The sequence below is a fragment of the Eulemur rufifrons genome, chromosome 6 (assembly GCF_041146395.1).
Source record: "Eulemur rufifrons isolate Redbay chromosome 6, OSU_ERuf_1, whole genome shotgun sequence".
Lineage (NCBI taxonomy): Eukaryota > Metazoa > Chordata > Mammalia > Primates > Lemuridae > Eulemur > Eulemur rufifrons.
The window spans coordinates 23820928-23844114 of NC_090988.1; the positions used below are offsets into that span (position 1 = coordinate 23820928).

The 23187-nt window shown below is 37.4% G+C and overlaps 1 protein-coding gene across 1 annotated transcript in view; it reads left to right on the forward strand.

Moving 5' to 3' along the window:
* The window catches only part of ARHGAP20 (Rho GTPase activating protein 20), an 83304-nt gene extending 60741 nt beyond the window's left edge, over positions 1-22563 (forward strand). Inside the window, exons 9-15 of the mRNA XM_069468962.1 lie at positions 1673-1861; positions 10610-10794; positions 11958-12119; positions 15810-15919; positions 18138-18327; positions 19533-19647; positions 20741-22563. Of these exons, the coding sequence (XP_069325063.1) occupies positions 1673-1861; positions 10610-10794; positions 11958-12119; positions 15810-15919; positions 18138-18327; positions 19533-19647; positions 20741-22563 (2774 nt within the window). The remainder of the gene's footprint in view (positions 1-1672; positions 1862-10609; positions 10795-11957; positions 12120-15809; positions 15920-18137; positions 18328-19532; positions 19648-20740) is intronic.
* The last annotated feature ends 624 nt before the right edge of the window (positions 22564-23187 follow it).

The window sequence follows — 23187 nt, forward strand, 5'->3', positions numbered from 1 at the left end:
ATGATGATGATGACAATTTCTGTTAACAATTTTAAAATGCTTACTATCTGCCGGACATTGTACAGACCATATTATATGTATTGGCTCATGTAACCCTTTCATTTATCTATGAGGTCAATGCTGTGTAATTTAGAGTGTTCCAAGTGATCTGAGTAATCTAAAACCAAACTTTTCTACAAAATGTATATTTTAAGACTTAGAATATAGAAAAAGTGATCATGTACAGAACTGAAAACAAAATTAACAGCATTTCAGGTTTTTAATGTGGTCATTTTTGTAAAAGCCAATGAGCAACAAAGTTGTTATTAAAAATTAAATATTTAAAATATACTCTGACTTAGGGGGTTGGGGAGGCATGGGCAATATAGATAACCTAAACTTTTGTACCCCCATAATATGCTGAGATAAAAAATTAAAAAATAAAATTAAAAAAAAATTGTTTTGATAAAATATATCAATTTAATTAAAACTAGGTAGATGATAATTTGGGGGCTTAAAACAGCTCCAGGCTTCGTATTACCTCTTACTAAAAAACAATAGAACATAATTGTTCCATGATTTAGCAGCAGTTCTTAATTGTATATTTTAATTTTAATGTGCCTTGCAAACCTCAGTTGTAGATTACCAGCTAGCTATTGTGATAAAATAATTGTTTTATTGCTGTTGTAGAATCCTGTTTTTGCCCTAATCCCTGGAAGTTGCTGTAGTAATTGATATTAATGGAACATTGACATTGTATGCCTATGCCAGGTGGGAAGGAAGAGTGAGAGTTCACTGAATTACATTCAGTAATAAGTCAGGAATAGAAGGGAACTTACTCTCTGTACTTAAAAAAATCTATAGCACAATGGTATTTGAGGATTACATTAAGAGGATGCAATTACTTAGAGTACTAAAGAGCAAAATTGCATTGCAGTCAGGGGTCCAGGGTTTAGTTTTTCTAGTTTGTAAATTTCTTTTTGTATCTGTTTCTGTGTTTCTGATCCCCTGCTGTCTTCCTTCTGATTATTGCCTATGAACACCAACCTCAGAGGGCAGCAGTAGGAAGGAAGCATAAATCAAACCAGTCACAATGCTCTTGAGTAACTCTAATTATGTAACTAATAAAAATAACGAAATGTCTTTATCACACAGATATCATGTGGTAGATAATAGCAATTATAGTGATGCTTGACAGATATAGTTCTTTGTTCCTATTATTTAAATAATGGTAGCTACTGATGTTTACTTATTTGGTCTGTATAATACTTGTGTGATAGGTAAATATTTTAAGTCATAGATTTGAGGCTGAATGAGGACAAATTTGCTGAAGATTTACAGATCTAGTGAATGTCAAAGGAGATACCAGAATAACTTTAAATATTCTCAGATGCAAACATACAGAGAGTCAACATTATGCAATTCACAGACTGATCTGTGCATGCATTCCAAACAAGATAGTCCTTAAAGGTTTTTCTTTTCTTATCCTCCCCACCCTGTCTGAAAACCACTTTGGTAGGACCACCTGCATTATCCAAGGGTCTCCAACTGTAAGCATGTACATGATCATTCAATCAACAAAAGGATTCTTTATATCAAAAATCCCAGGAGTAAATTGTAGTATGTTCTGTTTGTAGCACACAAGGTCTCAGTACCAGTCAGTCTGAAGTCTACATTTAGGTTTTCTCTGTAGGGCATGAATATCCCTATGGAATTAAAATGAGCCATCTTCGAGACACTGCACTCTTGACACCAGAATCAAAGGACTCAACCACCCCTTTCAACTTCCAAGAGCCCTTCCTCATGGAAGAGCTGCCTCGAGAGATGCAATGCCAGTTCATCCTGAAGCCCAGCCGCCTGGCTACAGCCCAGCAACTGAGTGGTGAGTCACTTTTCCTTCTTCATAGAGTCATCTTTCAGCAAAAGTTTTCATTTCTGAACATAAATTTAGTACAAAAGCAAAGACCCAGTCTTCTAGCCAGATGGTTTTTTTTTTTTTTGGTTTTTTTTGTTTGTTTTTGTTTGGAATTTGCTAAGTATTTTGAAAGGAAAGATGGACTTTTAGAAGAAGTTTTATAAATCAGCAATAGGCATGACTGACTTATAACCAGCAGCTAGTAGCAATACAGTCTGCCCCTTCTTTCTTCACCATTCTGTCCCCTTTAACCTTATGCCTTCTGCAGAGTCAAAGGCACCAGGCAATTCTGCAGGTGCTTCAATGCTTTCTTTGTACTGCAACACACGCCAACTATGTGTTTCCCCTAAATGGTCAGATTATAAAAGGAGGCTGTCAGTGATGGGTGTCAGAAGACTCTGATGCCCTACCTGGATCTTGGTACTGAAAAGTATATGAAGACTAAGATGATTTCTACAGAAGTCTCTCCTTAGCCTACTGACCTAATATGAATTTCCTATGAACATAGCTATCTCTTACTCACCCCATAATAAAGACTCTAGAATGCTAAAAAAATGTTCAGCATAAGAGCATCACAATTTACCCTAAATTAAATTTAAATTTTAAGCTTTCAGTCTGAAAGTAAGATTGTGTAAGAAACAGAGGAAAATAGATACCAAAAAGTATGAGTGGGATAGCAGAAAATTGATGCTGCATTTCTGCAGCTACCTTGTCAGTTTGAACCAAGTGGGCTATCCAGTGAACAATGGCATTACCTTTTGCAAATGAGCAAACTCATGGAGCCCAAGGAGTAATACATTTAAAGGGATGGCATGGACTTTGAGAGATCACTGAGGCCGCCTTCCTGCCACATGACAGATTATTGGCATCAACTAAATGCCAGGTGAAATTCTGAAATTCTTCATCTCTGTGTTATCTAATTGATGAAACATTAATGAAAAAATGCTTACACTATTTTTAACCCCATTACAGAATAACCCTACTTTAAGAAAACATTGTATAGCTATCCAAACTTAGAGAAAACAGACAAATCAGCACTCAGTGTAAAGGTTTTTTTATTTTATTTCAGACTATTACAGGGGTACAAATACTTTGGTTATATAAATTGCCTTTGCACCACCTGAAAAGCATGCCCATCCCCCAGACAGTGTGTACTGCATCCGATAGGTGTGGATTTACCCATCCATTCCCTCCTCACCTCTCCCTCCTGCTTGACACCCTGTGAATGTTACTTCCCATATGTGCACATTAGTGTTGGATCAATCAGTACCAATTTAATGGTGAGTACATGTGGTATTTGTTTTTTCGTTCTTGTGATACTTCACTAGAAAAATAAGCTGTAGCTCCATCCAGGGTAATATAATCGGTAGTTCATCATTTTTATGGCTGAATAGTACTCCATGGTATACGTATACCACATTTTGTTAATCCACTCATGTATTGATGGGCACTTGGGTTGTTTTCACATCTTTGCAACTGTGAATTGTGCTGCCATAAATATTCAAGTGCAGATGTCATTTTTATAGAATGTCTTTTTTTCCTTTGGGTAGATACCCAGTAGTGGGATTGCTGGATCAAATGGCAGTTCTACTTTTAGTTCTTTGAGGTATCTGCATACTACTTTCCATAGAGGTTGTACTACTTTGCAATACCACCAGCAGTGTGTATGAGTGTTCCTGTCTCTCTGCATCCACGCCAACATTTGTTGTTTTGGGACTTTTTGATGAAAGCCATTCTCACTGGAGTTAAGTGATATCTCATTGTGATTTTGATTTGCATTTCCCTGATGATTAGAGATATTGAACATTTTTTCATATGTTTCTTGGCCACTAGTTTATCTTCTTTTGAAAAGTTTCTGTTTATGTCCTTTGCCCACTCTTTAATGGGGTTGTTTGATTTTTTTATTGCTGATTTTCCTGAGTTCTGTATAGATTCTAGTTATCAGCCCTTTATCAGACGTATAACATGCAAGTATTTTCTCCCATTCTGTAAGTTGGCTATTTGCTTTAGTGATAATTTCTTTGTCTGTACAGAGCTTTTTAATTTAAACAGGTCCCATTTATTTATTTTTGTTGTTGCTGTGATTGCTTTTGAGGTCTTCATAAATTCTTTGCCTGTACGAATGTCTATGAGAGTTTTTCCAACATTTACTTCTAGAATTCTTATGGTTTCATGCATATTCAATGCAATCCCTATTAAAATACCAACATCATTCTTCACAGATCTAGAAAAAATAATTCTACGCTTCATATGGAACCAGAGAAGACCCCGTATAGCTAAACCAACCTTAAGCAAAAAGAACAAATTGAAAGGCATCAATTTACCAGACTTCAAGCTATACTACAAGGCTATAGTAACCAAAAGAGCATGGTACTGGCACAAGAACAGAGACATAAACCAATGGAACAGGACTGAGAACCCAGATATAAAACCATCCTTATATAGCCATCTGATCTTTGACAAAGCAAACAAAAACATACAGTGGGGAAGAGAATCCCTATTAAATAAATGGTGCTGGGAAAATTGGATAGCCACACGTAGAAGACTGAAACAGGATCCATACCTCACAAAAATCAACTCACGATGGATAACAGACATTATAAAGGTTTTTCTTGTTTTAAGTGTTAATACACACCAAAATCCTTTTTAAACAAAACCCTCTTCTAATGCAAATTAATTTATAATTTTATTTTCATGCTAAAATATTTATAGTTTTTGAAATAATTACAATACCAGTGTGAAATTTATTTTCCTGTTCACCCCATTGATTTAAGGTTTTAACATTTTACTGGACAAAAAGAGTTGTAACTGTCCTGTCTTCTATTCAGTCAGGCTTTATTCGTTATGTTTTTACTCGTGAGAAGCCTCTATTCCTCCTGCCCTCTTTCAGCCTACTCAGCTCTACCACTTTCTCCATCCACTAGTCCCCTCCTATCTTTTATTTTTTTCCAACATTGCAGGTATTTCTCGCTCATGTAAAGTACAAATGAAAATTTCTTGGGGAAGCGGTGTGAAGATGTCTGCCCTCTTTAATCAGTTTCTTCTTTTATAAATCACAGAGGGGCCAAGTGGCACAGTAGATTAATGAATAAGCCCCTCTTATCTTTACTTACCTTCTAATCCAACTTGAATTCCATGGTTATCATGATTTTCTGGGTCTTACAGATAACCCCAACTTCTTTGACCTGCTTTCCTACTTTACTCCTAGTAAAATCCTATCTCTGGATAAACTCTGAGCACTGCTAGAAGAAATCGTACAGCAGGAGGGAAGCTTGATATCACTAATGACCAACGTCAGTTGAACACTCCATACTGTCTGGGCAGTCTTAACTTTGTTTCTCTAAGGCGTTTTCCAGCTACTTGAATCAGCTGCATTATATACCTCCCCACATGTCCACATCCAACCCCTGTCACTTTCTGTTGATGATATAACCCCAACCTTTATACTTTATTAATAAATCAGTAGATCAGCCATCACGGACTTCCTCATCTTGCCAACACCAGCTGTTCAGACTTACCTTGAATTTGCACCTGTCATCTTCTATTATATAAAGCTAAATTGAGTTTTTGGACTCTAAGACTGTTTGCTCACATTCTTCAGCCATGTTGAAGGGGTGCTACAGAGATATAATGGTTTTTCCACCTGCTAAAATGTGAGCTCCATGAAGGCAGAGATTTTGGTCTTTTTTGTTCACGTCTATATTCCCAATACCTGGAACACCGCCTGGCATGTATAAATAAGTACTCAGTAAATGTTGAGTGAATGAACAAGTTAATAGACATGTTAGCCCATTAAAGATATATTAAACTAGGCTGAGGAGAATAATAAGATAAGCCCCAACTTATCTCTAACATAAGTCGAAATTAAAAAGACTTCCTTATGAGAAAATCAGTATGAGAACAAGATTCTCCTCACTCTTTTTCTCTACCCTTGTTCACATATCTACCAACTATTTACTATTAACCTGACTTCTAAAAGGGAAAAAAAATGAGTTAATACTTCCTTTTCAGCATATATTATAAATGTATAGAATTTGGCCTTATTTACCAAGTGCCACTTGTTATAGTCAGAGTTTATCACACTCTGTTCATGGCCTATTTGTTTGAAATCCAGGGTTGGGCACAGTGGCTCACACCTGTAATCCCCACACTTTAGGAGGCTGAAGTGGGAGGATCACTTGAGGCCAGGAGTTCAAGACCAGCCTGAGCAACATACCGAGACCACCGTATCTACAAAAAAAATTTTTAACAAAAACAAAATCCACAGAATTCATAAATTCTTAAATTTCTTAATCCTGGGAAATGGATATTTTACATGGTCTCTAATGTAGAAAATCGTGTCTTGTTTCCAGGGTTAACAAGGGCATAAAAGAGGGAGATAATTTCTATTAGAGTACTGGCTGAGAACAATTAATATTTTATTTTTAAACAACCTGAATAAAACAAGCCACAATTAGACAGTCAAAACTCCATATCGCCATTTCTTAGAGACGATTTCTCTAGCTTAAGGAAAAGATCCCTCTTAACCATCATAACCATAGGTAAGCAGAGTCATCCCCAATCTACTTTTCAAATTTCTCCCTCAGTGTGGAGAAGACATCCTACTGAATATTCTTACACTGAAAACAGCAATAGTCCATCCCTGAGACTTGATCATCGTAACTCATCCTTGGGGTGACTGATCCCCCATGAGACACTCTAGTGTTAATGGGGAGTTCAAGATCTAGACATTCAAAGATATGACCTCAAGGCCCAACTCACATGTCACTTTTCAGAAATCTTCGCTCCTTCAGGCAGGTAGTCAGAGCACTTTACATATATCTTCAGTATGACATATTAAAAATGTCATGATTATTTATTTATATTTTTACATGTATCTTTAGACTATGAGCTTCTTAAGACCTGGGAACACATGCCAGGGCTTGGTCCAGTGTGTACAACAGAGGAGAAGTTAAATGAAAGATTGAATGACTTGGTCACCCCTAGTGTGGACAAACTTGAGTGGAGTGGAAGAGTTCTAGAGTTGAGTGGAATCTGAGTGTGGTCTGAACTAGCTCTTGGAGTTCCAGCATGAGCTGAACTTTTATGGTAGATGGTAAAATATGGGACACATGTTTTTCTTCTACCTGTTGGCCCTGTCATTCCAGTGTTCCTACTCTGTGGAGTATGTGTTTCCTACTCTGAGTAGGGGGGAGGCATTGTTATTTGGGGAGGCATATGGCCAGAATAGAATTTCTAATTAAAATTTTTGTTGTTATGATTATTATATAAGCACAAAAGTTTTAAGAACTGTAATTTTTAATATTCAGTTCCCTAATTTAAGCATGAAAAACAATATCTGAATCTTACTGGAGTTATCTAGGAAATCTAGATTTACATGAATTTAGTTTGCTTTACAATTACATCACTCATTTTTTCATAGTAACAGCATGTTTTTTTTTATCAGTTTTTGACATTTAGTAAGAGCTATGCGTTACAAACTATGCAAGAAAGTAAACTTTAATGAAATTTATTTTCTTAGTCCCACAGGGAATCTGAACTCTCAGATTGAATGCTGTATATAAACAAAAGGCATGCCCACAGCTGAAAATACTTATGATAAAGTAAAAGACTCAATTCTAGTTTACCTTTTGTCAGCACTCATAGGATAGCTGGTATATAACCTGTTAACAGAGCATTCTTCTTCAGAAGTGTGTGAAAGCTAAAAAAAAAAAAAAAGTCAAATCTGATAGTTTAAGAAATAATAAAATTAAGTTAAATAATTACATTAAGTTAAACCAGACAGTACAACTACTTAACATATATATTAATATTAATGTACATATGAAACAAACATTTGCACAGACTGACATTGCTAGACATAGAGGAACCCCTTCTTAGGTTTAATAAAGTGTTTAGTTTTCTGTTTTTTAAACTGATAGAGGTTGGGAATGTCAGGGCAGGACAAAAGTGCTTTAGTTAAGCAAAGTATTGATATTCCTTCATGTCTGTATAACCTCCTGAAGGCTGTGAAACCAAAGGGAGGGTGATACAGAGAGAAGGTCCTATTTGTGAGGAGGAGATTGGTATCTTGGCAACTTTAATCAACCTTACTGTGATCCATGCCCCCGGCAAAGTAGTACTTTTCAGACGAGTAGTACTTCTCAGACAAGATCCTACATGATCCCCTTCAATAAGCCTCTGAGGAATAGGTAATATTTTTTTTTTATTTTCAAGGTGAAGAAAGAAGGAAAGTAACTTGCCCAAGTAAGTGTCTGAGCCAGGACCTGACTCCAGAGCCAAAGAGCTTTACGCACCTGAGTGCGTGTACATGATGATGTACTTACCATATCCCAGGGAAGTGAAGTGCAGATGATGGTCTTCAGGCCATTTGGTCAAATGTTGCTTTTTGCTTATCCTCCCACAACTTGGCTTTTTAAATATTTGGTTTAAGTAAGTTATTCTGAGGTAATAAAATGCTACTGGTACATTATAGCCAAGCAATACAGAAGACTTCTTTGAAATTAGCCTTTGACACTGCTGACCATGTCCTCCTTGAAGAGATCATCTCCTTCAGTGTTTCATTATCAGGGAAGGTTGGGAGCCAAACATAATCTCTAGTTAGCTTGGTTGTCATAAAGAAGAATGCCACACAGCCACAGTTTAATGACTAATTCCCATGCACTCTCACTGGAGAAAATGGAGTTATACCATGAGTGGGCACTACCTGGTCATTATGGCTCTTCAAATCTTAGTTCTGTGTAACTTTAATTGCAGGCTATTTTGAATCTGCCCCACAAATGCAAGCTTCAGTATCAGCCAGGTATTCGGGCAGAATGTACATACAATATTTGGGGTTCCCACTATCAGGTTTTATCCTTTCTGGGATCCCCCCTCACTTTCCAGCTGCTGAGGGTACCTCTGTCTCAGTTCTTTAGTTCTTCAAGCCAGTGAGAGTATAAGTTTCTCTAAATTTTAGTCACCTCCACTATGCTGGGGCCTGCCTTCAGGCTAAAAGCTCTAAGAATGTAAAACTCACTCAGTGCTATGCCATTCCCTTCTTCCAGGTGTCAAACGTATACCTCCAGTTCTGCCCTGTTTTAGTCATTCTTTAGTGCCTTCAAGTAAGTTTGTTTGGTTTGTCCAGAGTTTGCAGTTGTTACCTGGGTATGTATGGCCGGGAAGGAGCAGGGGTCAGCCACTTTTGGAAGTGGAACCTTAACGAGCTCTTTTTAGATATCAAATTTTGTGCAAATGTATTAACTTTCATGTTAAAAATTAGACACAGATGACACCAAAAACTTATTTTTTTTTTTTTTTTTTTTTTGAGACAGAGTCCACTCTCTTGCTGGGCTAGAGTGCCATTGCATCAGTCTAGCTCACAGCAACCTCAAACTCCTGGGCCCAAGTGACCCTCCTGCCTCAGCCTCCCTCGTAGCTGGGACTACAGGCACGCACCACCATGCCCAGCTAATTTTTTCTGTTTTTAGTTGTTTGGCTAATTTCTTTCTATTTTTAGTAGAGACAGGGTCTGGCTCTTAGTCAGGCTGGTCTCGAACTCCTGAGCTCAAGCAGTCCTCCTGCCTCAGCCTCCCAGAGTGCCAGGATTACAGGCGTGAGCCACCGCGCCCGGCTCAAAAACATTTTTATACTACGGTATCATAAAAGTATAACTTACTGTTGACTTTTCCTACTTCTGCCTATTTTGTTCATGCTGTCTTTTTCTACTAAAATCCGTCCTCATTTTCAATTATTGTTCAGTAGTGATTTATTGAGTACTTACTATATGGAAGACACTATTCTATATGTTCTATCTGTTGAAATCTTGTTCATTCAAAATACAAATCAAATGCAAATGCCTCCAAGATCACTCCCCGCCCTCCTACTGGGTAGATGTGACTGACTTTCCTCTGAATGCCTTTGTTCCTCCCTTATGACATTTTATTGGTTAATATGCTTGCTTTTATCCCCACCATGACAAGTTTCATTCTCTATTAGATTATAAACTTCATCTGTAGGGGCAAATGTCACTCATGTTTGCGTCCATCCATGCTACCTTTAACATGCTTTTGAAAGTCGGGAGCTGAAAAGAAACGTGAAAGTCTTTGTAGTAGCAAAGGAGAGAAAAAATTGAAGGACATTAATTTCCTGTCTCTGTTCTCAGTAATAGAGTGAGACATCAGGTAATAAAACATTCTTTGTTTCTAGAGAACATCTTAATAGAGACAACTCCTCTCCTCCTTCCTCCTCTTCCTATTCAGCTTGTCCTTCTCTTCCTCCTACTTCCTCTTCCTCTCCCCATCCTCTCTTCTCACTTTCTTTTTCTCATTATTTAATTATGGTCTAGTTTAAACTTTTCTGTGTGCCTAGTCTCATCTTTCAAATGGGAGTATATGTGTGTTCGTATACAACACGTTTTGCTTTAAAAGTTGTTATGGTCAATAAGGGAGCCTTTTTTTCTCCTTCAAAAATTTACTACCAAAACTTAACAGACCAATGATGTCCCAAAAATGGATGGGAGAAACCAAACATTTGATTCTTCCTTCATTGAGTGTTCTTTCATTTGTAAAATATTCTCATGAAATCTTATAGGTTGAATTGTCCATAACAAAAGACATCTATACACATTTTTTTTCTTCTTGAGTCATCATAATAAACATGCTATAAAATGGAAGTTGTAGAAATAAGGTTAAGTGAGTTAAACTAGTTTTGCTAATAATCTCACTCCTTTCTTAGATTCAGGTCACAAGACATTTAAAAGGAGAAGATCCATCATAAACTGGGCCTTTTGGCGGGGTTCTACCACTCAGCTGGACAACTTACCCTTGTCACCACCAACATCTCCTCCTGTGGCAGGACAGCTCTTTGGAGTTTCTCTGACAAATATTTGTGAGAACGACAATCTGCCCAGGCCTATCTTGGTAAGGCTCATTTTGGCCTGTAAACTAATGGAAAAAGGGATTTGGGAAGGGAGAGCTCTGGGAGATAAATCTTTCCCCAAATGGAAAAACTATAAGCCCAGTTTTAGCTTAGAATCTTTATTATTACTTCAAAGTATAAAAATCTAATTTAGCTATTGCAGAATCATAAGAAATACATAGTAGGAAGAGATAATCTAGTCTACTGAATTATAAGAAAAAGCCACATAAGCCTGCTCAGATAAATTAGGGTTTTCTCTATAGACACAGAATCTTCATTATCCCTCAGAAATCCTTTCTTGAACTCCATGTTGTTCTGAAAGTCTTCTTTTATCACTTTGGTGGCATAGACTGCTCAATTTTAGACTTAAGTTTTAATAACTGCTTTATTTGTATTTAAAGTGTTTAAGTATAAAGATACAGTCTCTGGCACTTATTTATCTTCTGCATATAGAATGGGTCAGATAAAAGCCACTAAGTTTATATTCTCTCCAGTTGATAAATTAATCACTGCTAAGCAGAATTTATTGAGTATCCTCTAAGCACTATGCTACATGTGTAGCATTTAATGCTATGTTGTGCACCTGTAAGTGCCAGGCAGTATTCTAGCCACTATTGTTTAGGGGGTTATTATCATATAATCATCCTACTTTACAAATTTTTTTAAAGCCTCAGAACTTTACCCAAGTTTACACAGTAAATACGTGGCATCACTAGGTTTCCAATCCCATGGATTGCTTGTCTCCAAATCCCATTCTCTTTCTATACCACAAGCAGTGGACTTAAAGATAGAAAAAAAGCAAAACTAGAAAACACTGAAAATCTACTTTCTTAGCAAGTTTTAAGAATACAGTGAATTGTGGTTAACTGTAGGTACTGTGTTATATAGTAGGTCACTTGAACTTAATCCTCCTATCTAACTGGAATTTTGTATCCTTTGACCAACATCTCCCCAACTCCACCAACATCCCCGATCCCCAGTAACCACCATCCTGCTCTCCAAAATCTTGATTTTAATCCTTCTAGCCATCCATCCAGTTCCAATGCTTTCTATCTTTACCCTGGTACACCCTAGCTAGTCTCTGGCAGCCAAAGAGGGCAAGCACAAGTTCCCTTATTTGTATGTGTGAAGTGCCATTTTGGTTTTTTTCTTTGCTTCCCCATAGGATGTACTTTTGTTTCTTAATGAAAAAGGACCCCTCACAAAAGGCATCTTCAGGCAACCAGCCAATATGAGATCGTGCAGAGAACTAAAAGAGAAACTGAATTCTGGAGTTGAAGTACAACTAGACTGTGAAACTGCTTTTGTGTTAGCATGTGTCTTAAAGGTAGGAAAAGTTCTCCCTTTATCCACCCCATGGTGTAGCTCTGGAGCAAGATGAATTTTTTTTTTTAACATTATGAACATTATTTCTATCTGCAAGGACCCACAATAGATTTAGCATCAAAAAAGTGTCAAAAAACATTTTACAAAGTCAACATTGGACTCTAAAAGCCACCACCAATGATATGACATATCAAATATGCTTTTTAAATTTTTTTCATTCCTCACTAATCTCTTCTTCACTTCTGCCACCCCATGTAAAAAATAAAATTTAATTAAAATTTAAAATAATCAAAACACACATTTATCAAAACAAACATCCTGCTTATGATGATTTCCTCACTATATCACTACCTTCCTAATGAAGGTAAAGTTTCCAAAAATAAACTTTTATTCAACTTTTGAAAGTAGTTGCAGAAGTTTGCTGTAATAAACAAACATTTGCCTTACAACTGAAACAAAAAATTGCTGAAACTACTGAAAATTCTACTTATTTACATAATCAGCATGCCACAGACACTCCTTCCCTTGTCCTCTAATTCCTTTTACTTTAAAAGCTGAGTAGGAATGACCTCAACATCTGGGTATTCTTTTACCTTTACCACATTTGACATTCTTTATGATTCTTACCCTTCAACCGTGGTTACTTAAGTCACTTCTATATTACAAGGTTATAGAGTTCTAAATGTTTTCTTCCCCACATTCTTGGAAATGCCCTACATTTTTGGAAAATCTAGTGTCAAAACCAGCTTTAAGCAGAGCTTTTGACCTTAGCAATAGCTTCTGCAGAACTGCCTTAGGCTCTCATCTCCCAAAGGATTGGAATGCACCAGAGCCAGGGGTAGAGACAAGGCCCCAGTCTGAGTCTCAGGGCTTGAAGCATAAAAGCCAAATTAAAGAAAACATGATGAAGAATCTTGTATACCTCTACTCCAGCTGAGTGGCCAGCTGCTTACAGAATCTTACTTCAAGACTTCTTTATGTACAATCAGGTGTTACTTGGTAAATGGGCCATGTCTGCTCTTCAACAAACCTCGCTATAGCCTTTTGCAATTAAATATCACTCAAGAAAATGGGACAGTTTGAGCTAGGGTCATCTAATCTGTTTTGCACAGGGTTTGTAATTACTTTTCAATCCTGGAATACAATGAAGATATACATGGTATGCTTAGCCAGTTATATATGCCAAGGATATATATGCACAATGAGTTTTTCTTTTTTTGTCATACAATTAGGTTTTCTTCTATCTCTTAATTTAAGAGGGTAAAGCCTGTCTTAGAAGAATTTTCTTACTATGCTATTCTTCATAGCACCACACTTAAAATTTTGGAAAAAATTGTTGAGGCTATTGCAAAGAAGTGCAGTTCTAGAAGAGTTCAATTGTGTTTTCAAATTATAGAAACATTATTTGTCTAAAAACAAAAGATAAAAAATGATCGAATGAATGGTTCCACGCAATTGAAGTTTTATTATGTAACTGTGTTTTACCCCCATTTCTTCCAAGTGGTAGCAGGAAAGGACATAATGTTTACCAAAAGTTTCTGAGCTTTTGTTTTGTTTTGTTTCTTATTGTTAAGTCTGTTTGAAACGGTACTTAACTTTTCCTTTAATTTTTCATTTATGCTGGTTTTGCTTAAACATAAGTTTAACTCTTCAAACTGTAATTGGACAAAAATTGCTTAAGACACTATAACTTTGATCCATTAGACCTTTGAGGAAAAGTTCATAGTTAATCCTACAGAATATCATCTCAAATTAATTTGAGAGTTCTGATGGCCTAGGCTCTGGTTTTGGAGAGGAGGAGACTTTCAGCTGAGTGCTGTGAGTTGGTGATTGCAATTCAGAACCACATCTCACATCCTTCTCAGCTGTGATGGTGGTTGTATTTCGTAACTTGTTATTCCAGCTGTGGGAGAGTTCATTGAGATGTTACCAAGTTATTATCTTTCAAGTGTAGGTTTAAGATTTAATGATGTTTTTCTTCAAGACAGATCATAAGTATGTTTTCCACTGAGATTTTAAAAGAGCTATTGTCACTACCCCATTTTGAAATAACAGATTTTGCCTCTTCTAAATCTGACTTTTAGAGTGGGTGCAGCAGCTAAAATTAGTTTGGCATTATGAAAACTCAATAGCTTTACCCAAAAAGAAGTAACCTTTGTGATGGTATACGTGAATCACAAGTATCCAGGTACATTTCTACTGGAAGATATGATAGAACAGAGGAAGACTTTGAATCACTCCATCTTCCTTCTTGTTAACTAATCTAAAAAGAAAAACTATGGTAAGAGACTAACGTGATAACAAAGAGAGTCTTAAAAATTACCTTAGAATCTCATTTACAGTTGATTGACCTTCTCTTGTCCCTCATTAATGTTTGGCCATATGACACTAGCAACAGTTCAGTAATGACCTCTACTATGGCTGACACCTCACTTGGCATTGACGTGTACAAAGAAGGGGAGGGTCTGTCCCTACCCTGGAGGAGCTCATAAGTGGGGAAGATGCCTACATAATCAGCTAACTGTAACAGTAAGTTATCGCAGCTTCCGTATTAGTGATATGAACATGAGATACAAGTAACAAGTTGTGTGTTGCCTTCTGTAGGGCCCATAGATAAAGTTATTGATTTGGTTTTCCAACAAGAGTTAAAATTACCCGGTTGCAGACTTTCACTTATCTCTGTGTTGTAAGCAGGAAATTGCAAGAAGGTAGCCAACCACAGGTACAGTGCTAAACATGAAATTGAGTTTGCCTAAAGTTTACTGATGTAGAGATCAAGCTTGGTGTTGCTAAAGCCATACCAAAAGGAACAGAGAGAATTGGCATAGAATCAATTGTCTAGGACCAGGATCAAATTTACTTTTAAGCTTTTTGTAAACAAAAGCCAAACAACAAATGCCCTTGGGTCATATCCTGTTTGTGTCATGGTTTGGTTTCAGCCCAGCCAGCCCCACCAGCGGTCTCAGCAGAATAGGGTGTCCAAGAATGGATAATGTACCGTGGACATGTTACTTAGTGTACGTCAGGCCATGGGGGTGCTGCCCCAAGCTCCCAGATCCCAGCTGTCTGTCACCTGGAATGCTTTCTCTCCCCAAATATATGAGAACCCTTCTATGCAAAATAGAGGGAAAAACCTTAGGTAATTTTTGATGCAATTGTGCACTGATACCACTGGGATATAAAGTTCTAAGATATCAGGGACTGTGTTGGATTCACTTCTCTATCTCTAGTCCCTTGGCAAGGCTTGGCACATATGAATAAGCACATATGGAATGATCGAATGAATGATTACCAGATTATAAACCTCACAGATATCTTGGTGCACTTCCTTGAACTAGCCATTTAAGGGAAAAGAGGATTAGTTAGAATGGTTTACTGCCAGACCCTCTCATGTACTAGTTTACTAAAATCTGTGCAAATGGGAGGGTCCACCCAAATGGTTGTGGTTTATCTTCCCCACCATAATCCAGACTTCAGTTATCCCAATGGCTTTTGTTAGAAAAAAAAAAAAAAATCAAAGCCTGTGTTTCTTTGTCCACGAGTCAGTGGAGAATTGGCACAGAGCTCTGTGTAGTTCGCGGAAGGGAGGACTTAACTGAACTTTTCAATAAAATATTTTCTTTCTGACTCTTCTAATGCATATTTGGCATGAGAATAATGATTTAAAATATTTTTTTTTCATCTATGTAAGGATTTTCTACGAAATATTCCAGGAAGTATTTTTTCGTCAGATCTCTATGATAACTGGGTCTGTGTAATGGATCAAGGAAATGATGAAGAGAAAATAAATGCAATTCAAAGGTAATTATTCTAATTTGGTCATGTCTCAAAAATCCTTTTTAAAAAGTTATATTTTATAAGCTTATCTATTAAAAATTAAAGTCATATTCATGAGGACCAGTTTAAAAATAGATTTATGCTAGCTTATCATTGTTATTATTTTTCTCCCTAATCCTGTTAACATGGAATACTTGAACATTGTACACCTTCTGTCTATCCAAATTGATAGGAGTTGTAATTCATTAGTTCACTACCTAATACTGTAGGCCCAGTATACAGTTTATTATCTTAATTTTGGTAAATATTTAACTAATCAGACAACTCCTTATGTAATTCATTGAGCAACTGAAGTATACAGAGAAAATGACCTATTCCCTCTTCTCGAGGAATTCAGTTTGGTAAAGATAGTAATGCAGTATAATCAGTGATATACAAGAGCTATTTGGAGAGCACTGTGGGAGCACAGCAGAGAATCAGTTAACTCCTTGAGAAGTGTTGAGGAAAAAGGGAGTTGCAAAGTCTCAGTCTGATCACAAAGAATGCACTGTTTCTAACCACGCACAGGGAAATCGCTGGTAGAACTCACTACCCCTATTCCTGGGTATTTCCGGCATTATAAGAGAATAGGAAAGAAACGTCCATTAACAAAAAGCAATACTTCCAGTTCTGTGAAAACTCAAGAATCCCAGTATCATTTATTTGTATGTGCTTGTTTAGTACAGTATATTTTTTCTTGAGCAGCTTTCAAATAGGAATGATCCACATACTGATATTGATAGACATATTTTATAGGTGGAACATAGTGCAGCTGTTGAAGATACCAGAAACTATAGCCATGTAACAAACTACTATTAATACCTCCACTCTCATTATAGTTTGCTGTAAACAAGATAGCATCAAATTCTATAGTTGGTTGCTCATTGTCCAAAACATTGTGTGTGTGTGTGTGTGTGTGTGTGTATCCTATAAGCTGTTAAAGGGTAATTTAAAAAAGAAAAAAAAAAGGTAATATTATGACTCTTATGCAATATAAAATACATGAAAGATTTTATTTAAACTATTAATAAGTGAACCAGGAAGATGATGTAACCACCTTTGTAGATTTCAGAGTATCACAACTTATGTAGTTGAATCAGAAATACTGAAATGAATTTTTAAAAGATGCAAAACTGGCCTTTTCTATTATTACCAGGGCAGGGGTACAGATGAACCAGACAAAATTTTCAAGTCTTTAGCCAAGTATTAGGTACACTGCTGTCAGTTATCTACAACTTACAGAGTTGTAAAATAGCTCTTGTAAAAAGGGTTAGGGATCCCACAATGTTCCAGAAGTGTATGCTAGATGCCTTATTTTCCATTGAATACTCCCAGTAATCTTCCAGTCTATTTCAAAGTCCTTCATAACTTATCCTTACAAAAACTGTACTCATAGTCAGTCTATTATACTGAAGAAAGGCTTTTCTTTTCTGCTATTTAGGCAACAGGAGTCAGACTATCTTGTTTTCCCCAGGTTACAGATTCTTACTGATAAAAGCAATAATAATGAATGTCAGCTTATGTATGTTTTCTGGATAGTAGTAAAAATAATTTTTGGTAAATAATCATTTAAAAATCACTTATCAATTACCAAATAGAAACAAGGGAAAATATACTACTTTAAGTGACTTATATGTGAAAGTGATACCAATGAGACAAGAATTTGGAACAAAATAAACCGTAGAAGCTGGTGGAGCAGAGCATAAACTCTCAGAATGGATGTGGAAGTCTTTATAGCTGAGGTTTGGGTTCTCACAAAGAGACAGCATTTCCTGTGTTGCTACTTGAAAATAAAGGAACACTATAAATTTAATTGCTGTTTAATTTTCTTAGAAAGATTTTGTGGGTTTTGGTTGAGAATATTCAGAAATGTTACAGGATTTGCCTAAGTTTGAACACATTGTACTAGTTTCAAGGAAATATTTCAGGCAGCATTTTTTTTTTTTTTTAGAGACATTTTTCTGCATTCTTTTACATTTTCATTGGGCTGTGAAGACAGTATAGAATAATACAAAAAAATAAATCCCCAGTGCTTATTTTTCTTTCTGTACAGGCAGTCCTCACTTTGCTGGGTGCCATGTTAACTGAAACCTGCATATCCAAGCTGGGTTCTCAATTTGCCCTCTCGCAAAGTTAGGGTTGCCTGTCTTTACAAGTTTTTTAATGAAATGTCTTGCTTAAAGAGTGCGTTTTCTGTCTTTAGGCTATTAGACCAGCTTCCAAGAGCCAATGTTGTTCTCCTAAGGTATCTTTTTGGGGTATTACACAACATTGAGCAACATTCCTCATCCAATCAGATGAATGCATTTAATTTAGCGGTGTGTATCGCTCCAAGTGTTCTTTGGCCTCCTACTTCCTGCAGCCCAGAACTAGAAAATGAATTTACAAAAAAGGTAATGAAGTTTTTCATTGTATTCCCTGGGAGACTGAATCCCCATTTTCAAACTAAAATTTGGGATATTAATCTTGAAAGATGATTTCTTAAATTACTTAAGTACACTTCCTTATAAATTTGAATTTACTAACTATGGAGTGTTTTATTCTATCCTGATAGACTATAAGAAAGTGATTAGTCAAGCATAAAAGCAATAGCAATTGATTTACTTTTCTTTTCTCTTTAAGGAGACTAAACCCTATCAATGACTTAATAAGAAAACAGCTGATATGATTTTAAAAATAAAAAAAAATAAAAAAAAAAAAACACAAGACGAAGTTAAGCAAGCCAAGGTTCAATTCTCAGCCCTACCACTTGTCAGATGTATAATCTTAGGCAAAATCAGTTACACTGACCCACAGTGTCCTCATCTAAAAAAGTGGAAGTGGTGATAATACAGTAGTTACTTAAAAATCATACTCTTGTGGTGCCTGGCAGTTAATAAAGTGTTTGGCGATATGAGTTTCCTTTGCTCTCAACATTTTTCCTATCCCTTGGCCTCAGCTACTGGGAGAAGGAAACTATAGAGAGATTCCTTTACATCCTGTGGAGGCGCAAAGCTCCCTAATAAACTCTTATCTCCTCCCCAAGCACCTCCAGTTAGGGAGCTCAGTGGAAGGCAATGCATGTGTAGACTAGTCAGTCAAATGCATGGGGTAAGGACTGGTCAGGAAAAACACAAGTTTTCTTTCTAGCTGCCTTTTTCCTTCACTATACATCTGCAGAGGATCTCTCTTTCCCAAGGTTTTGACATCCTGCCCTTTACATAAAAAATATTTTTCATAAGTCTTTGTCCAGTGATGCTTTATAAATTTTAATAACAGAATATATTTCTTCACCCCAAACACCCCATTGAGAATACTTGAAATTATTCTAATTTTAAAGATAGAGAGCCATTGGTATAAAATGTTAACATTAAGCCAAGGCCACAAATAACAACTTCAATCCACTGATTAAAATTAATTTCTACGCCCAGTGCCAAACTACTCTTAAAAATATCATAGTTTCTTAGGAGAAACTTATTTTATGTACTCCTTAAAGGAGATATGAATTCTCAGGACACGTTTGCTTTTTTGTTGTTAAAGTCAGAACTCATATATGAAATGTGATTTGTGAACACGTTATATGAAAACTAGCACTTCATTCTTGTCTTTTTTTGTACAGGTTACCCTGCTTTTACAATTTCTGATTGAAAATTGCTGTAGGATATTTGGAGAAGAAATCACTTCCCTCTTCGGAGAGGTTTCAGGGAGATGTGACACTAGAGGAAATGCCTCAGGTATTGTGAATAATGGGATTGGTTTTTGTGAAAAATAGACACATGTCTGTGAAGATGCTGGGAGGGTGGTTTTCCTGGAGCCCATGGCAGCTGAGGTGAAGGGAGCCTCTGACCTGGGTCAGTGGGGCCCAGGGCTTCTGATCCTTTCTTAGAGGGCCTGCTAATAGGTCAGGGTATGTTAACAGTTTGGTAGGGTTAATAAATGTGTAAGATGAGGTCCCAGCTTCCAAGAAGTTATTGGTGACAGCATGCTGTGGTATGGTGATTTGAACCTTTTCTTAAATAAAACTTTATAAGGAACCCTAATATATATGGTAGAACTTGCTATATGGTTGAAACTGGAATAGAAAGCCCAGAGGTAGTAGAGGCAGGCCTGGTTTTATTCTTCCTCTTAACTGGTCCCTGAGACACTTCTCAGAATTCTAATGTGCTATGAGATGGTTTGAAAACAACTGGCATCATTTGGGGGTAGGGGGACACTGAATCCAAAAACAAACAACCTTCCGGAATATGAATTCCTGTACCACCAGTTACTAGTTACCTTTGACCAATTTCTCCATGCCACTGAACATCAGTATCTTCATCTATAAAATGTGGATAAAAATAATGTTTTCGTGGTTACTGTAAGTATTAAATAAGATAATGGATATTAAAGAACTTTATAAAAGAGAAATTGATAGGTTAGTAAGTGGATTCTCTAAGACTAGAATTAATTATTAATATGTATAACAACCAGCAACCCATGTTACAAGGCAGAATCTTATTCAGAATCTAGGTATATCTGGCATTAATTCCTTCATATTTTTCATATGGTTTTATGACATGTTCCTTGCTTTGAGAAAAATCTTACTTAAGGAAAGCCCACTCATCAGGACCTGAGATAAGTCTAGTATACTGCAATAGGTGTTTCTTCTTTTATTCTGTACTAACATTTGGGAAGATTTTAAAAGATTCTTTCTTTCTTAGGAGTAGGAATTTGAATACTCTACATGAAAAAAGAATTAAACTAAGGACCATAGTTTGTTTTTAAGGCAGCATGGGCTGTATTTGTGCTAAGTAAAAATGTTAATCATGGTTTGATTTTTTTTGACAGATATTTCTCGCTTCCAACTGAGTGACTCCTCATATGACAGCTTGGAAAATGAACTAAATGAGGATGTTGATACCCCAGGCAGCAACATGGTAAAGAAACTTGGCCAGGGGAGCAGAAGCATGGACTCTATTTTAACATTCAGTGACTATGACCTTGACCAACCTGAAGTGGAAGACCTTTTAACCCTGAACGACTTTGACTTAGACCATTCTAAAGAAGAACATGCTCAAATGGAACGCCCTCTTAAATCCAAGCCAGTGAACGTTAGAATGTGCACGAACATCCTGCCACAGGATCCTGCCGAGGCCCCGTCTGGCACACCCCGCCGCCTGTCCACAGCTGCAGCCGATGCTGCAAAAATCATGAGGCGAAACCGGCGCTGCTCAGAGCCCAGCATCCACTATCTGGATTCAAAGCTTTCCTATCTCAGGGAGTTTTATCAGAAAAAGCTACGCAAGTCCAGCTGTGATGCTGTTCTCTGTCAAAAAGACGAGGACTATCTGAAGCAGAATCAACCCCTCCAGGAAGGGGTTAAGACATGTTTTAAACAGAGTCTATTCACAAGCACTGATACCAGCAAGAAAAATTCCACTAATCAAAACATTAAGAAGAAAATCTTGCCTGATGATGAAGGAAATTATATGAAACTCTGGAGTAAGTCCAGGCCATTGGCCATTTCTGTGTCCTCACAGGATCATTTCAAGAACCAGCTGTTTGACGTGGATACAACATCTGGATACTCCCCACCACACACAGCAGATGCCCTCAAGAGTTCAAGGAAACACCGGCGCTGCTCAGAGCCCAACATAGATGACCAGAAAGGCAAGCTGTCCCTTCTCTGGGGGATTTGTTCAAAGCAGCATAAAAGCAGCTGGGAATCCATTCTCTTGCATGAAGAGGATTATCTCAAACGGCATAAGTCTTTGCAAATAGAGGGACAAAAGCTTATTAGTCAGAGTTTGGTCTTGGGGATTGAGGTGGGCAAGAGTAGTGCCACAAACCAAAACACTGAGAAGGTTTTACCCCCAAGATTAAACCTTTGCCCAAGGACTAGCTATTCCAGCTTATCCTCTCCAGGTACTTCCCCATCAGGCACACCTGGGAGCTCCCAGGACAGTGCGTTTTCTCAGATTTCTGAACACTCCCTGTTTACACCCACTGAAACTTCCTCTCCAATAGATTGCAGTTTTCAGGCTCTAAGAAAACAAGAAAAACTTTCTTCTGACTCTAGCAGTTCCAGCCTTGTTTCTGGAATGCCTGGTCCCTCATTAGGCCAGGCTAGCAGTTACCCGGCTTATACAAAAAAGGACATCAAAGAATGGCATTCACAAACACATTCTGTAACTCTTCATCCTACAACGTGGTTGAGAAATGGTGTGGCCAGTTTGAAAAACTGGTCCCTCAAAAAGAAAGCAAAAGCTGCCAGACCAGAGGAAAAGAAAATAGGTTCTCTGAAAGGACCCTTGGAGCTACCTCCAAATGCTTCTGGTGTTCTAGAAGACATCTCACTGCAAGAGAAACAGAACGACATTCCCTTAGGGGCAGCTGCGGGACTGGGAGCTGTGCAGTCAGCCCAGTGGTATGGTTCTTCTCCCTGCCAGGACTCAGGCGGACACTGTAGCTCTCGATTCAGCCTGGTGGAAAGCAAACTCAAGCTGTGTATGAAGTCACATGGGGAAGTAGAGCATGGTGGCCTGAGCTCTTCCCTGCCTTGTGAAAGAGCCTCAGCCAGCTCTTGGACTGTGGAGGCTGTGACCAGCCCAGACTCAGGGCCTGCAGCGGTCTGTGATGTTGGGGACAAACATTTAACCAAAGACATTTAACTACAGTAAGAAACTGATATCCACAAAAACAGGAACTGGGATAATAATAACAACATAAAGACAATAATTATTATGACCCCCCCTTTGTATAAGTTACCTGGGAGAGGTAGCATAAGGATAGTCATTGCTAATACTTAGGAAAGCAAAATAATTCTCTTTATTAAGACTATTTTGCAAAAACTTTATGGTAAAAAATTTTGTCACTTAAGTGTGGAGGCTTTCCCTTATTAAAACACAGGGTTGGTCCTGCCATTTGGTTTCAGAGATACTAGCAGAGGGGCGAGAGAAAGCATCTTCTGTAGAGGAAGCATGCCTGTGTGAACAGTCTGTGAGATCAGTGTCCTGATAAGACCAGGATGTCACAAATGAAGAGTAAGGGACTGGGGAGAGGGGAAGTTGTGCAGAGAAACCATCTACATTTTAATAAGTAGGCAACAAAAATGCTACTAATTAAAGCATTAAGAAGAAAAGCACGTAAAAACTTTTCCCTAAATCTAAGCCTGTGGCCATTTCTGTGGCATCTCACAGTCACATGTCCTCACAGAATCATTCCAGGAATGAGCCCATTCAGGCAGCCAGAGTGGAGAAAATAGTGAGTAGCATGAGTAGCATCATGTCAGGTTC